General features: G+C 38.4%; 1 protein-coding gene across 2 annotated transcripts; it reads left to right on the plus strand.

Annotated features, from left to right (window-relative positions):
* The first annotated feature begins 2,581 nt into the window (after positions 1-2,581).
* On the plus strand, positions 2,582-16,336 carry epha2a (eph receptor A2 a). Of its 2 annotated transcripts, none has more exons than XM_065279753.2 (17): positions 2,582-2,755; positions 3,049-3,116; positions 4,566-5,229; positions 11,360-11,515; positions 11,598-11,930; positions 12,210-12,337; positions 12,653-12,830; positions 12,967-13,069; positions 13,263-13,318; positions 13,458-13,583; positions 13,679-13,864; positions 13,956-14,017; positions 14,105-14,314; positions 14,765-14,914; positions 15,005-15,198; positions 15,285-15,440; positions 15,545-16,336. In XM_065279753.2, the coding sequence occupies exons 1-17, from the start codon at positions 2,671-2,673 to the stop codon at positions 15,651-15,653; spliced, it is 2,964 nt and encodes a 987-aa protein (XP_065135825.1). In that variant the 5' UTR covers positions 2,582-2,670; the 3' UTR covers positions 15,654-16,336. The 2 variants fall into 2 exon arrangements, with proteins under 2 accessions (XP_065135825.1, XP_065135826.1); XM_065279754.2 differs by having other exon boundaries at positions 12,970-13,069.
* Positions 16,337-17,644: the final 1,308 nt, after the last annotated feature.

A 17,644-nucleotide genomic window follows, 5' to 3' on the forward strand; every position in this document is an offset into this window, starting at 1 on the left:
TCTCCACATTTTTCCGTGACCATACCACGGACTGTCTTTTTCCGTGGCATTCTCACGGATTAGTTACTCAACTGCTTTTTCCTATTTTCAAACCATTGTCGTTTCGGTTTAGATTTGGTGTTTGCGTTAGTATGTCACTTTAAGTATTGGTTTATATATTTTTTTCTGCTTTATTCTTTTATATTTTCTAAACTTTAAACAATTGTCGCCTGGCGTTGGGGTTAGAGTTCTGTTCCACGGAAAAACAAAGAGATGAAAAATGAGCAAATGCAGATGCATTTAAAGGGTTTATGATAAAAGAGATGCTCACATTTTCCAGATACTTGCATAATCTCATGCATAATCAAAGTTTACTGTTAAGGTAATGTCTTGCGTGGATTTTGTGAACGTGAGCATCTCTTTTATTATAAACGGTTTTGACGCGTGTGCAGCAGGTACTTATTTAAACCAGTGGTTCTCAAATACGGGGGGGCCGCGAGATGGTGACGGGGGGCCCCAGTTTGATGACATTTTATAAAATACATTAATTTATCATGAATTCTGTGTAATTAAACCAAAAAATAAGCCTGCTAACCAACAACACTACTTTGTATAACTTAATATGTTTTGTTTCATTAAAATGTTACATTTTAGAACTAGTTTTTGTCATAACTTTTCTTTGGGGGGCCGCGAAGGAATGCACTGTACACAAGGGGGGCCGCACGCTGAAAAAGTTTGAGAACCACTGATTTAAACAAAACACGTGATGCACACAGGATCTCTCGATGCGCAAAACACATATTTTGAAAAAAGGAAACACACACATGACACTCCGAACACTTATTTTAAATTAGCGCCCCTCGGATGAGCAGTCACGAGCCGCCACTACTGTCTAGCTGTCACTGGGGCAGTATGCTTTAAAAATGTCATATTTAAGCACATATAAGTATAAACTGTATATATACATATGAGGTACTAATATGCATTATTTTGGTAAAAAGGGCATTGTGACAGTGACAGATAGGGACGATTTTTGACAATTTTTTGTAATGAGCTGTTATATGCTCCCTATTGCTGGAGGTTTTATCTGTTTCTGAATGTATAGGATTTCAGTTGAAAAATAAATGTGTGGTTGTTTGCAATATACTGTATGCATTGTGTATTTATTATAGCATTCTCATTTGTAGTTTAGTTGTAGTGTCCAGCCAATATCTTAAGTTTATTAGTTATTTTTATCTTGGGGCTTTGCTGTCATATTGGGAAGTCATTTGTTAACACATCCATAAGACCAGCTGACTGATGATATACTTATTCTTGAGTCATCTCCTGGTAAAGGTTTTGGAATGAAGGGTCTGGTTGTTTTTTATGTGTGTGTTTAGTCACCTCAAAACTTTTCCTGTCTGGGTCACTTTTTTTCTTGCCTTTTACAGAACTCATGGGACAGTTATTTCTTAAAGTGAAGAAATTTGAAGTGTTTGGTTGGACATGTTGCATAAAAGTACACACAAAGAAATGCTAACATGATTATTTTTTGTGTTTGTATGTTTTTTACATTTATGATAGATAAATAAAATGTTTTCATGAAATTTTGTTTTGCTCTTGACTCTTCTGTCATTTCTTGATTGTTTAGTGCCCTGCTGCATAAATCTCCGGTCAAGTTTGTCCAAAATTAAAGCCGAAGTCTTGTATTCACACTCTGTGTAATGAATATTCATAGCTGCTCTCACAATGCAGGCAGCCCCTAAAGCTCTTGAGAAGAAGTCAGCTTGTGTTTGACTCCCAGGTCATATCACTCTGGCAGACTGTGGCACAAAGGAGGCTTGACACATGCATTCCTCTGCGTTGCCCGGTGATGCTTTTGTTTGCCGTGTTTTGCTGTCTACATATTCATACTCCTTCAAGTCATTAGTAGTTAGTCATTCTTTGAGGCAAGCCCACTTGACCCTTTTCTCTCTTCTTGTCATGGGAAAGACATAGTGATGGTCGGTTTGCAAAACATTATTAGTGCATTTTACTGTGAAATTTAATAACTAACTCATCAAAACCTCATATGCTATCTTGTTAGACTAAAATTAGGTTTATGAACAATATCTGCATTATCAAATACTCAAATAATATCATCTTGATAATGTTTGTTTAAAATTAGTTTATTTTTAAAATTCTCTTCTTTTTGGAACTGCATTAACATTTTGAGTTGCTTCTTATTTTAAGAAAAAAAGTTACTTTTAATTTGTGTGTATAAAATGAAAAAAGCAAGCTAAATAATTTAATTAAATGCAATGCATTTCTGATCAGATTAGCCAATTTAAGTAGAATTCACGGTGAAAAGCGTCTTTGTAACTGGTTTCAGTTAAAATTACCTGGATATTATCTTAAAAGGGACGGAACTGAAAAGACCCTGTCTTTGAACTGATACCGTGCCAAATCGTCTAAAATTACTATTGTGCAAATGAACCTGGGCAAACTTCCGAAACCCATTGAACAGGTGTGGGGGCTGTCACTCAAAGCACCCACGCGTCCGGAGCCACGCCTACCGGCCCCATACATGGAGCGCATTCCAGGGGGCGGAGTCACTCGACTTCCCATATCCATGAATGAGATTTCAGTTCACTTTAGCAAGATCCAGTTTCGCGAGGACGCCGGAGTGTGAGAAATTTCGTGTGGTCCAAAAACTTAACATTAAAGAAGACGATGGAGAACCGCCGCACTTCGCTTATTTTCTTATTTGTATATTTATTTGTAAACAACGTATTTATTGTGATCCAGTCAAAGGAACGTAAGTAAAACTAATTTGAAAAGTGCACGTCGATACTTGTCGTGATACTTTTGTCACAGTTTTGTTAATTTAGTATAAATTAAGAGATTAGCGATGATTATCATGTTGATATGTCTACTGCTATTTTTTAGCATTTCCACGAAATAATTTTATTTATTTTATTTTATCAAAGCATTATACGACGTTAACATTTAAGACGTTCATTTAATTTTTCATTTAATAATTTAATTTAAACGTATATAATGTGTATACATACATATATATTTAATGTAAATATTTTAAATGTGACGTAGATGTGCTGCTTGATATGAAGGCTGCCGGAAGTGAGTTGGGTTGGTTGACCTGGCCGAATGAAGATGGTGTAAGTTTATAATTTCTGTTACTTTATTACTAATTAACAATTGCGAATGGGCTCCATTCAGTCTCTCATTCATTTGCTGTACATCTTAAAGTATGCATGAGTCAGTGTGAATGAGTTTTGTAAAACACCAGAGTCTGTTGAGTCATATCCTCAAATCAATTACAAAGCTTTTACAACTATAAAAGTCAATACCTAAGTATCATAAGTCAACATTTCTTTGGCAACATGCCATCTGTATATAACCTTATCTGAACTATTTATGTTGTGTGTTGTTTTAAAAGGCTTTTTTGCATTTTACATGGGCCTAAAAGGGACAGTTCACCCAAAAATGAAATTCTGTCATCGTTTACTCACTTTCATGTTGTTACAAACTTGTATACATTTATTTGTTCTGATGAACATGAAGGAATATATTTAAAAAAAATGTTTGTAAAACCAAACCGTTCATGAGCCCTTTTCACTTCCATGGTATTCTTTTATCCTACTATGGAAGTAAATGGGGCTCATTTACTTCCAAACATTCCTCAAAATATCTTCGTGTTTATCACGTTGAAGAAATTTATACAGGTTTGTAACAACATGAGAGTCAGAAAATGATGACAAAAGTTTCAATTTTGGGTGACCTATCCCTTTAATAACTTTTAACAATTAAAATTACTTTTAATTGTTAAGTCCTAAAAGTTTCAAAAGTCCTTAAACATTTAATTGGCTGAAATTTCTCTTATTATCTCTAAATTATCTATTTAAATCTTAATCCGCTAATCCTGACTAACTGGACAAATTATGGAAATTCAAAGACGTGGGAAACCCGACATACCAAACGCAACCAAAAGCGAATGGCTCCCGCTTGGAAAAACTGTTTAAATATTTCCAAAGTTTTAAAGGAGGCTATGCACTTTTCGTAAGCAACCCTCATTTTGTCTTTGAAGTGTTGTTTTTTGAAGAAGCCACTGCAAATTCCTCTTTAGCCACACTAAGACCACTCGAGAAGTACCGCGGGGTTACGCCACTTCCACCGAGCGAGCATACTTGCCCACTAACCTGTTTAATTAGTCTTAAAGGCTCGATCTGTCATCTTTCATTCGGCTGATGTTGTGAATGCTTTCCATCAGCTTTGACCAGAAAGCGCTTTGAGGTCATGGCTATTTTGCAAGCTATTCTAGAGCTTTTTGAAGAGCAGAGTGAAAGAAATTTTTTGTGAGAGACAAATAGAGTGAGCTTTGTGGGAAAGAGGAGAGCCTTTCTTTCACGAAGGCCTGCTTTTTGTCCTCCTTCCACACCCTTCTAATGAGATACGTTTACAAAGGTGTGCTTCCTACATTCAATAGGCCTATGTCTTCGTTGTAGCAGAATATGTGTGAAATATGTTCTAAACTTAAAGAAGAATGATTGTTTATTGCATATCATTGGATAAAATAATAAAAATTTTCTTCCTCTACATTTTTTTAGTGGGAGATTGTCCAGACGGTGGTGAACGGCTCTCTTCTTTACACCTACAGCGTGTGCAATGTCGCCAATGAAGTCGAACAGGACAACTGGCTTCGCACGACTTTCATCCAACGTAGGCCCGACGTTTCTCGCGTCACCATAGAGCTACGCTTTGTCGTCCGGGACTGCAGCTCGTTCGGCAGCTCTTCGCCGTCCTGTCGAGAAACCTTCGGCCTCTACCTAGGCGAAACCGACACGGATGTCGGCACGAACTTTCGCAAAAGCCAGTTTAAAAAAGTAGCGACTGTAGCGCCAGACGAAGTAACGGCCAATCGCGGAGGGGGCCGAGCAGATCTACGGGTGAACGTTGAGAGGCGGACCATCGGGCCCCTCTCCAGAAGGGGTTTCTACCTAGCGTTCCAGGATCTAGGGGGCTGTGTTGCTCTCCTGGGTTTGAAGGTTTTCTACACCACCTGCCCAGCCATGATGAAAAACCTGGCCGCCTTCCCCGAACAGGTGGCGTCGGGTGCCTTGGCGGAGGTGGAGGGCACCTGTGTGAAGGACGCAGTGGTGGTTGGAGGCACTACTCCACGAATGTACTGCACTGCTGAAGGAGAATGGGTCGTTCCTGTGAGCCAGTGTATCTGCCGAGCGGGCTACCATGCTGTTGGAGAAACCTGCAAAGGTAAGCTTTTCTAATATAATATGGGTCAACCAATGTGGGTTGCCAGTATAATTTTGAAATTGCCAGTTTAAATTTGAAAGATTGTTAAATGTATGCTGTTGTGTATAGTTCAATTGCGATAGCAGCACAAACGGTCATGGGTTCAAACCAAGGGAACACTGATATATTAGTAATGCACTTTGGATAAAAGTGTCTGCCAAATGCAAAAATGTAAAAGGAAATTTACACAGCATTTACTTAAAATTAATTACAAAACAGACCATTTTCTTTAATGCAAACCCAAACTTGAAAATTGACCATACATCGACCAGTCCAGCATAATTATCGGCAATAATCTTAAATAAAGGCATCTTTAATCTGTTTGGCCCATATATTGGTCTATCACTCTGATAGATGCACAGAAGTTGACCCGAATACCAAAGGCGATTCTGGAGCAACTGCAGGTTGTTGTCGGTGGGCAGATGGCGAGTGTGTTTGCGGGTGAGGGTGTGTCTGGGAAGCCAGAGAGATTTTTGTGGTTGCCACAGAGCTGTCTGAGGAGTTTGCGAGATGACTCGAGTCAAATGGAATGTCAGCCGGCCCCACACCCTCTCACCTGCCGGTGTATTATTTCTGAATGCATTCAGGAAGGAAGTGCGAAGATAACAGGTTGCAATTGAATAGGAGTGTACAATTATTAACAGTCGCATTATTTGCATTTATAGGTTTTTGCCCTTCAGGCATTCTCCGTCTGATTTGAATGGAAATTACTTAATTTCCAAGCTTATGTGAATAGTTTGGTCTTAAAAAGATGAAGAATAATAGACAAACAGGCCAGTTGTGTTTTTTTATATATGTCAGGAAATAAATGCAGTGGCCTTGAACTGTATTTGGGAAGAGACACCTTATAAAATGTACTAACTTTTAGATAACACATTATCAATCCAAGTGGCGTCTGCAAACAGATGATACTGCAACTAACGTCACATTCAGAGCCATTTTCGAAATTACCAAGTTGTCCCGAAGTGACTTTGGCAGACAGGGGTTAAGCCTAGTTCCAGACTAAAGTATATGTTGTATGACCTGGTTTCACAGACGAGGCTTAGCAAAAGCCAGGACTAGGTCTTTGTTAAATTAAGATGTTGAAGTATTTACATTAGAAAATTACCTTACGGTGTATATATATATTGAGATAAATCAATTGCACTGGCATATTTTAACATTTTTCAGTGCAAGTTATTTTCAGCTCAAACATGTGTTTTAGTCTAGGACTTGCCTTAAGCCTTGTCTGTGAAACCGTGGGAAGGTGTCTTAAAGAGACATTCCACTTTTTTTTTTAAATATACTAATTTTTCAGCTCCCCTAGAGTTAAACATTTGATTTTTACAGTTTTGGAATCCATTCAGCTGAACTCTGGGTCTGGGGCTACCAATTTTCGCATAGCTTAGCACAATCCATTGAATCTAAATAGACCATTAGCATTGCGCTAAAAAATAACCAAAGACTTTCGATATTTTTCCTATTTAAAACTTGACTCTTCTGTAGTTGAATCGTGTACTAAGACCGACAGAAAATTAAAAGTTGTGATTTTCTAGGCAGATATGGCTAGGACTATACTCTCATTCTGGTGTAATAATCAAGAGCAATGATATTACGCAGCAGTCGAAACGCTTTGGTTATTTTTTGCGCGATGCTAATGGTCTAATCCGATTCAATGGATTATGCTAAGCTATGCTAAAAGTGGTAGCGCCGGGACCCTGAATGGATTCCAAACGGTAAAAATCAAATGTTTAACTCTAGGGGAGCTGGAAAATTATATATATATATATTTAAAGTGGAATGTCCCTTTAAGCTTTAACTTAAAACAACTTGTACTGACATATCTTAAAATGTATCAGTGCCATAGTTTTGTTTTAAGATGGAGGTATATTTAAGGTATATTTGTTAAACCTACTTAAATAAGCTAATTTAACTAAGGCCTAGTCCTGGCTTAATCTAAACCCTGTCCGGGACACCGACTCTTTGGGGCGGTTTCCCAAACAGGAATTAGACTAGTCCTAGACTAAAATAAATGGAAACAACTTGCGCTGACATATCTTAAAATACATCATTGCCCTTTGTTTTGCCTCAAAATGCACACAAGTAAGGTTTTTATTAAGGCATGTTTGTTAAAACTAGTTATATTTCATAATTAAACTAAGGTCTAGCCCTGGTTTAAGCTAATCCCTCTCTGGGAAACCACTCCTTTAAGTTTTATCATTTAAACCTAAAGCACTTTTTTTGTAAAATGATTTTTATTTAACCATGATAAGTTTGTTATTTCATGTGATTATATTCATATTATAAAGTGTGCCAAATACTTTCGGGCTACTTTACTTTTATCTTCCCTTCAAAGTTTTTCTTTCCTAATAAAATTCCCTAAGGCCTTATCTCAGTTTTCCCATATCTCCCAACAGCTGATATGACTCAGTGGGCCGGGCTGCTATTACCTGAATCACATTGCGTGTTTTAGTGTGTAACCATGACAATGGCTCACCACAGATTACAGAGAAGGTTTGGCATGCTCAAAGTCTGTCTGGTAGTCATCGCGTAATTAAAGGTTCACTCTGAGCTTTCTGGACACCTTTTTTTTTTTGTGGGAAAATGCCGTTTTAGGTTCACACACACATTTTTTTTCTTGTGGTTCAACTCCAAAAGCAATAGCGAAATATCTATTGGCAGACATGCTCTGAAGGGTACGGTATGTTACCAATGATAAAAGTTATCAAAAATGACACATACTAACCACAAGAAAGGTCAACCTCAGGAAGGAATGTTTTGAAGACCTTTGCTTCTGGCAATCCTACAGGAACCGGACATTGGAGAACATCATGGAATTGCAGAATGTTTCAGGCATTTTTGGGGTAGTGGAAAAGGGCAGATTCCGGACATTTCCCTTATAATGCCGTTTCCAAGAGACGTGCAAAATGTTTTGACACCTTTGGAGGAAGTATAATGACAGATGATACAATGAAACGACCTTTAGGAGAGACGTAATGGAGACTATTTTTGATGACATGTTTCAGGAATGAGCAGTACATGTCCAGACATCCCAAAGTATGGTTCTTTGTGTGACAAAGAGATTTTTCCTGTTTTACTCTATAATTTCTTCATCCACTCATCACTTGAAAGGGCTGTAGGACTGAACAACCTATAGCCGTACCTCTTGATGCAATTTGCTGTGAAGTTCTTTATCTACGTAAAGATGCCTCAAAGCATTCGACATGAATGAAGCTTCTTAACTCCAAACAACCACAGAGACAATAGATTTGCTGTTGTCATTGTGTTCAGAGGAGTTTTACGAGTGCATTTCTGCGTGACTGCTGTTCGGCTGTTCGGCTTATCGCCACCTGCCAGTATTTGTTGGGGACAATTGTGGTTGGTTGCTGGGCAGGAAGGGGGGAAGGGAAATTATTTGAATGGCCAGCCAGAGAAATTGAGAAGTTTAGGGGGAAATTCCCATGTTCCCTAGGTTTTCAAACTAGTTTTAGGTTTCTTTATCATGGTTTTAGCATTCAGAGGACGCTTTAATCCAAAGTGGCTTGCAGTGCATTGAAGCATAATTTTTTCCAGTATGTGTGTTACCTGGAATCAAACCCACAGTATTTGTGCTGCTAATGAAATGCATTGCAAATGAAGCTACTAGATACAATGAATAGAGGTACTGTTCATGAGTAAAATACTTTCAGTTTAATAGAAACTGAATCTAATGAAAGCTGGAGCAGTTGCATCATTTTTATACTAGTTGTATCACCTAGTTAGGGGTTTTCAATGACCCATAATGAAACAGAAAACTGAGGAACATTAAATGTATATAAAAAAAAACTAAATGGCTGTCAGAAGATTTATCGGATACAAAAAATATTGTGTAATTATTATGTGTATATATAAATACACAACTACGTCTATAGGTGTAATGTTATATATATATATATATATATATATATATATATATATATATATATATATATATATATATATATATAAATAAATCAATAAATTATATATATATATTGTATGCAATTAATTACGGGTTAATCTCTTGACAGCCCTAATATAAATGTATGTATAGAGCGTTTCATCGGACGCACATGCGGTGGCGCGATACGGTTTCAGTTTTTTTAATGGTCTGACTAGTTGCTAAACTGAACTCTTGAACAAATACCTCGTCAAAAATTAGCGCAGTTTACCGGAAGTTACGTGTTGACCACGAAAGCCGTTTGTTTATGTTGTTACTGCTGAAACCATCTATATACTTAATAAAAATATTAATTAAATGAAATCATTAAAATATAACTTATATTAATGTTGATAATATATCTATGATTCTTAATTTCTAGTAAAAGGTAAATATAAGGTACACAAATTTTTTTGCATAAAGTTAAAACAACTTTTTTGCAAGTAAGTTAACCTACTTTTAAGTTTCGACATGTTATAAGTTGACATAACTTCTAAAAATAAGTTGGACATTTTTAACTTATTTTGTTAAGTTAAAGTAACACAAAAATATATGTTGATTTGACATTTTTTACAGAAGATGTAAAAATCTATACATCTGCTCTCTTACTAGTCACGTCCAAGCAATGCATTACCACAACTGCTATTCTAACAGCTGACCTTTCCACCCAAAGTGCATTAACTATTCCCTTTGTGCATTGTGTCCACCAGCCAAAGGCTTGGGACTTATCCGCCCTGCCTATCAATTGTGTCATGCATATTTCAGCGGGAACGCAAATGTGCGCAAAAATCCTTAGTCAATTATCCTCACTTCCTTCATGTGCTGTCTCTGATGGAGCCGTGACACTCTCCACCGACGCAACTTGGCCCTAAATAGCTCCCTGGTGAAATCGGTCAGCCTGACGCATAGACGTGTCGCAAGCCTTCGGCTTTTTGCTCATGTAGTGTACAAAAATCCCCATGGAAACAACCTCACCAGTCACCGTATTAAATGAGACCTATTACTCAAAGTTGACACGCATTTGGTGAAGTTCGGATTCGGATTTACCAATTTCACGTCCGACGCCCACAATCATACCCGAACGAGAAGATTAAAAGAATAAAGTGGGAGTTTCCCCATACACTCTTGTTCTGGATTCAAATAAAATGGACAAAGAAAGGGCTGCTTTTCTTATGCGCACCCCCTCCAATAGACGTCCACCCTTACACACCAGAGCAAATACACAAAACCCAGTGTAAAATCCCAGCGGGAGAGCCTCTGTCAGCGATCCTTATGCACCCATTCACACTCTCTCACCTCCCGCCGGTCGTCAATCTGAACCTCGGCCCTTTGTTGGTGCTGAGGGACGGGGTGGGGGACATACTCCCTTCAAAGGACGTTCCTCCACTGTGTGGAAACTACATTCACGCTGATTTTGCAAGGTAGTGAGTTTCTCATCCCCATTATAAAAGCACACCTATCAGAATCGGGCTGAGATTAGGGCCAAGTATGTGATACAGAATCATTCCCGTTGACTTTTTCTGTGTGTTAATGATTGTTATATCACCCCCGATCCTTCTTTCCGGAGTTTCTTCCTTTTTTTGTTATAGTATGTCCTCATCCTTCGGCAGAGGAAGGAAAGGAGGAGAGGAGAAGGCCTGAGTACTAACATATGTTCGCAATTCCAACATCCTGTTTTGTCCAACGGACATCCACATGCGCCCTATAGATCACATGTCTTTCTTTCATGTTTTTTATCTTTTGTAAAGTAATTGACAATGTGGATATATTCAGTTTGAACTGTACAACAGCTCACTGACCAGTTTGACTAGTTCTGGTATTTTAAATCAGCCTGGGAGTCTTCCGCATGGCATTGTGTGTTGCTATTGCTCAATTGAAGATGCATTGCTTTTTCTGAATGCCTGTTGTTTACGTTCGAATGTTTGTCGCACTGGCTCCATTAGCTCTTGTTTTGCGGATTTGCGATGAAAGCTCGACTCTTCCCATAGTTTGGTGGTTCCGCCCTCCATGCATGCGCACACAATGGCAGAAAATAAAAAAGAAGTCACGGGGTGGTGGTTATCGAAACTGCGCATATTTTTAGCTAAAGGTGAATCTTTGTCCTTATATGTTGTTTGCTCACCTGTGCTTTTTCCTGTGTGTTCTCTACAATAGCTTGCGAACCGGGCTACTACAAGAGCACAGATTCCAGCCGACCATGTGAAGAGTGCCCGGATAACACCCAACGCTCCGGTCACGGAGCGCTCTTGTGTCAGTGCCTGGAGGGCTTTTACCGGGCTCCCACAGATCCCAACTCTGCACCCTGCTCTGGTTAGTGTTTGATTTAATTAAAAGCACAAAATTTATTGTAAAAACAAACAAGCGTAAAGTAAATTCTGCTTTTCTTCTTTAGCCCCGCCAAGCCCGCCCCAAGACATAGGGTACACTTCACTTCTGACAGCGGGGAGTTTGCAACTGACCTGGCGCCCCCCAGCAGACACTGGCGGCCGCACTGACATCACTTACAGCGTGGCATGCGATCGCTGCGAGGGTGGTCTGTGTTTGCCGTGCGGCAGTCGGGTGCGATTCGAGCCCACGCAGACGGCCTTGAAAGACCCGGAGGTTGTGGTTAGTGAGCTCGAGCCTCACGTCAACTACACGTTTACAGTCGAGGCCCAGAGCGGCGTTTCGCAGTTCAGCCGGCAGAAAGCCACAGAGAGAATCACAACGGTGCTTCATTTCACAGGTTTGACATTTGAAGAGTTTATTTACATTAACATTCAGCCATACCATCACCATTTCCTTACCAGGCATGAGATGATAAATCATTTTACTTCTCACACGCCAATGAAAATGTAGCTATGGTTGTATATTTTAAGAATGGATTTCCCACCACACACCAGTCAGCAAAGTTAACAAGTTTAAGTTTTTAGAAGAAATACTATTTATTACCTCATCATGCCTGCATAGTAAATGGTTTAGTATTTATATACCAAAGTACTGATTATTTGTGGCTTTGTTTTAGATGGTCCCAAGGTGTTGTATCTGAGAGTAGAAGATCGGACCACCAACAGTCTGACTTTATCCTGGGTTGTGGACCACCATTTGCAAAACCACCTCAGCCCTCGCTATGAGCTCATGTACCGCAAGAAGGTAACTACTATAAATGAACACTATATTGTTAGTGGTGTTAATTTCTTATAATTGACCTTTTTGAAGGTTAAGTATGTAACTCAGTTAGTGCTAAATCTTGGGCTATTTGAGGATGTTGTGCTATTAGAGGGTCAGACAAACCAGCGGACGAGACCAGACGAAAATATCCTATAGAAAGGACCCAAGCTTTAAATAGAAACTTGGGGGTGGGCTCTTTTCAACCGGCCCACCCAAAACACCCGAGCAGTAACTTGCTTTCCCTTTGTGGCTTTTCCAAGTTTAACCATTCAATTTCCTCCTCCCATTGTTTCATAGGAGGATCCCGGAGAGCTAGATTTCACCACCTACACCGTTCTGGTTCTGGAAAAGAATTCAGTCCAGATTAAGGACCTCTTACCGGGCACGAAATACGTGTTTCGCGTTCACACTCTGACAGATGAAGGTCATCCCAGCAGCCACAGCGCCGAGCTGGAGTACGAGACGCAGCCTGTCGGTAAGTGCGTGCGTGCCGATGTGTACGTAGGTGTTTGTTTGTCATGTTGTTTGCTTTGACGTACAATAGCGCGTAACTGATGCATTTGTGATAGGCAGTGGGTGGCACATCAAATGTTTTTTTTATTCTCCAACAGCAGAATCTCAAACCCAGAATAGTTCAATGGTCATGATGGGAGCCATCGCTGGGGGCGGAGTCATGTTGCTTATCGTGGTGGTCATTTTGCTCCTGCACAAAAGGTAATTTATCTCTCGTCTTACATTTTCCACCCCATACACTTTTTTATCCTTATCACATCTCTTTTTGGATTTCCCAACTTTCCATTCCGATTCAGTTTTGCCTCACACTGTTTACATTCCTGCTATGATACGTAATCATTCATCAACGGCTTAATTTAGCTTCCTAACGCATTGTTCAACGCTCTTTCATCAGGAGACTGAACTCGCATGTCCGACAGAGAGTGGATGGAGATTACTTCTCATGTCCAGGTATGAAAGCGATTTTAATTCAGCCCATTCGTGGCATCTAATACGTCACGTCAAGATGGTTATCAGAGATCGCTTGCACGCACATCTCTACAGTTGTGTATACTATCTTGACCAAAGATTCGTTGCTTGATCATTACAGAAAAACTCCTTCCTCTGACCACCTACATCGACCCCCATACGTATGAGGACCCCTGTGTGGCCATCCTCAAGTTTGCCAGCGAAATTCAACCGAGTCATATCACCAAACAGAAAGTCATTGGTGCAGGTATGTTTGTAAAAGACTTAAAAAAAACTTTTTAAACACTTTATACAATATTTACAAGACCGACGTGACGACTGTGTTTCCATGTTGTTCACTAGGGGAATTTGGTGAGGTGTTTCGTGGTTCTCTGACTGTACCAGGGCGCTCTGAGGTCGCTGTAGCCATAAAGACTCTCAAATCCGGTTACACCGAAAAGCAGAGACAAGACTTTCTCAGTGAAGCCAGCATCATGGGCCAGTTTTCTCACAAGAACATAATCCGCCTTGAGGGTGTGGTCACCAAATGTAAGCCTCCAATACCCTCACACTTCATATTTGTGACCCTGAGTTCCATTCCAGTATGTATTTTAACACTCGTCTTTTCTATTTATTCCAGTCAAACATGCCATGATTGTTACAGAGTACATGGAAAACGGAGCTTTGGACCAATATTTAAGGGTATGTTTCCTCAACAAATGTTTATAATTTCTTTTAGATACATTTACAGTGATGTAGCAGAAGTATTCATTATTTTGCGCTCCGCAGGACCACGATGGTGACTTTTCCTCGTACCAGCTCGTGGGCATGCTCGGTGGCATAGCGTCAGGAATGAAGTACCTCTCCGACATGAACTACGTCCACAGGGACCTCGCAGCCCGCAACGTACTTGTTAATGGCAACTTGGAGTGTAAAGTGTCAGATTTCGGCCTTTCACGGGTGCTGGAGGACTTTCCTGAAGGAACCTATACAACCACGGTAAGCATCATTACATAAATGTATTTATTATTAGGGCTGTCACAATGATTAAATAATCGTCTCATCGCGATTGTTTGACCTCATCGCGATGATTTCAGATCACTGCAATGATTGCACATCTCTCTAAAAAACACAAGGGGGAGATGCAGCGCCTGTATATATGAGACATAATCAGATTACTTTTAAATATGCGTTATGTGTATTAATATTTGCTGCCAGTTAAACCTTGCAAAATATTTAATATAAATAATCACAACAAAGTGAAAATTATTTCATAAACAAACAAAAAAATGTATGAGAATTAAATGTCAAAGCAATAAAATAGGCAATTAATCATCATAATTTTCACAATTTAACCGTCAGCCAAATTTAATAACCCTGACTATTTATTATTTTCAATATTGTATTGTAATGCAAGCAGTTTTTTTAACCAAACTTGTACCCTTACAGGGAGGAAAAATTCCTATTCGTTGGACGGCACCTGAGGCGATAGCTCACAGAAAGTTCACGTCAGCCAGTGACGTGTGGAGTTTTGGCATAGTCATGTGGGAGGTGATGTCATACGGAGATAGACCCTACTGGGACATGAGCAATCATGAGGTATATTTTATATCAAGGACCTTATAGTTGAGTTGAAATAGGGGTGTTTCGTGAGTAGCTAAATAATTTTTCTTGCAATTTTGGTCACAGGTGATGAAATCCATAAATGAAGGCTTCAGGTTGCCGGCACCGATGGGCTGTCCATCAGCGGTCAACCAGCTTATGCTACAGTGCTGGATGCAGGACCGATTTAAGCGGCCGCGCTTTGTTGATATCGTCAACTTGCTTGAGAAGCTACTTTCTAACCCAGAATCGCTCTTGGCCATTGCCAGTATAGATCCACGGTATGAAACTGTAACAGATAAAAGCCTACAACTATTGCACTTACAAGAAATTATCTGTTTTTAATCACCAGTTTTGCTCTTTTCAGTGTTTCTATTCGTCTACCGAGCACAAGCGGTACCGATGGCGCCCCCTTCAGGTCAGTAGACGAATGGCTGGAATCGATCAAGATGGGCCAGTACAAAGAAACCTTCGCACATGCAGGAATTAAAACTATGGAGCAAGTGTTGTGCTTGAAAATTGAGTAAGTATTTGTACATATGGTCAATAATGTATGGAATAAACCTAACTATAGTTATGAATTACTGCTAAACCTTCATCTAACCTGTATTTTCTTTGCTGATAAAGGGACATTGGAAACATCGGTGTGCGGTTGCCAGGTCATCAGAAAAGAATAGCCTACAGCATTCTTGGCCTTCAAGACCCAACGGGAAACTTTAATCTGTTTGCAGTGTGACCATGTGAATATCTGTACTGTATTTACTGAATGCGCAGTTGAGCTGGCTCAAGCTGGACTAAACAAACTAGCTATGAAAGTGTGAACAGTTTACTGATATTTTATAATTGTATTTCATCTCTCCTTTTTGAAACTTTTTTATATATAGTTAAATATATAAATGCATTGTAGATAAAGCCTTACTTTTCTGTGTCACTTTAAAGCCATATTGATTAAGTGGATGTATGATGGTATGGTTCAAGTACTGTAACTGTTGTCCTCAGCTCGGATAATCTGACAAATGTCAAGAGCTGAACAACAACACTATGAAGGGTACATCATAGTAACCTTGAGGACCAGGTCTTACTGTTTTATGCCTTATTGGCCATATATTTCCATATAAATGATATATGAATATGGACATAAATGATATATAAATATGTTCATACCAGAGATACTGGATATGTGGGATTGAAGTTTTTCAAGTTTGTACATTTACAGATGTATAAAGGTTAGGAAAAATTAAATGGTCTTTTTTTCAGTCAACGTGTTGACAGGCCTGTTTTATATTTAAAGATAGCACGGGATGTTTACATGTTTAATTTCAGCTCTTTTTTTATTTAATATTTATTTTTGTATTTATTGTCTGTGTATGTAAAGAAAATGATGTACTGTAAAGTAGTAAAATATTTTGTAAATCTTAATCTTGCATCTCTCTCTTTTTTGTCCATCATGCACCTTAAACAAAATTTATAAACCCATTTTCTATTGTGGGGCCAACTTTAGACCTTATTTGTCTAGTTTTTAATAAATACACATTTACATTTATATTACTTTTATGCATTTGGCCGATGCTGTTATCCAAAGTGACTGGCATGCTGAAATCTTTAAATGTTAATCTTCCAACAACATTAATGATCATTGTAATGATTGAGTAATCAGATTAATGCGTATACAATAATCAAGAGATGAAACCAGTGCTAGAATTGAAAAGCATTTCATATAAGCCCTTAATTGTGCTGTCTAACAGGTTACCTGGTAAACACATGGCTACACCGTGTTTTCCCTGGTCTGGTTTTACAGTAAGATGCTACTATCAATTAAAAAAAAAAAAAAATTATATATATATATATATATATATATATATGTTAAAACTAAATATATTTAAACATTTGAAAATATACATATATTTCAAAATGTATTTCAAGGGCAAGCCAATACATTTCTAATTTTACATTCCATAAATTTTACATAAATATATTTTAAATATATACTGAATACAAGTAAATTATTTAAATTATATATTAAATTATATATTTTTAATGCATTAAAATGTATTTCCTTTTAAAAATATATATCAAAATTTTACAAAAAATGGCCTAAAACTATATTGGCGAAAAATATATTTTGTAAACATTTCCCAAAATATATTTCAGCCAATAGAGCTTGGAATCAAGAAAGGTGTATTTTAGTTATAGAAATAACCAAATCTAGATGTTCACTTGTTTCAGCTTTTTTTAATGCTTGTTGCGTCCAGTTTTAAATACTTTGGTGATATTAAGGCAAAGAGTATTGATTAAGGTCCCAATGGAAGTCTGTTGAGGCCCTCTAGTGGCTGAGAAACACTGAGTTTTAAAACCTATGTAGAAGTGTTTGAAAAGATTTTGTTAAACAAAGTACCTTTTCCCAAAGGACTTTGACAGTAAACAATTTTAAAATGAAATACAATAAAGAAATAACTTAAATATTGTGAATTTTCTGTCGGATTTCCCCCCTAAGATATAAACAAAATTTGCACACATGATGAAGCCTAATTGGCAGGGTTTAAAATTTTAAAGGATAAAGTCATAAAAAATGGTTTATGTTCATTTTATAAACATTTTAAAGTACCGCGAGAGCGAATTAGTCTCGCGGTAGTGTGATGTCATACGACGATCTGTTCTGCGCAGGGTCGCATGATCAACCAACGCTTCCACTCGAGTCCACCAGAGAGCGCCATGGCCATAACCAAC

Source organism: Paramisgurnus dabryanus, chromosome 7 (genome assembly GCF_030506205.2).
Source record: "Paramisgurnus dabryanus chromosome 7, PD_genome_1.1, whole genome shotgun sequence".
In the NCBI taxonomy this organism is placed as follows: domain Eukaryota; kingdom Metazoa; phylum Chordata; class Actinopteri; order Cypriniformes; family Cobitidae; genus Paramisgurnus; species Paramisgurnus dabryanus.

Bases quoted from the DNA above. Each gene is read 5' to 3' on its own strand.
- epha2a (XM_065279753.2), top strand. From the start codon at position 2,671: ATGGAGAACCGCCGCACTTCGCTTATTTTCTTATTTGTATATTTATTT. The intron at 11,931-12,209 runs GTTTGACATTTG...GCTTTGTTTTAG, and splicing joins AACGGTGCTTCATTTCACAG to ATGGTCCCAAGGTGTTGTAT. The intron at 13,865-13,955 runs GTAAGCCTCCAA...TATTTATTCCAG, and splicing joins TGAGGGTGTGGTCACCAAAT to TCAAACATGCCATGATTGTT.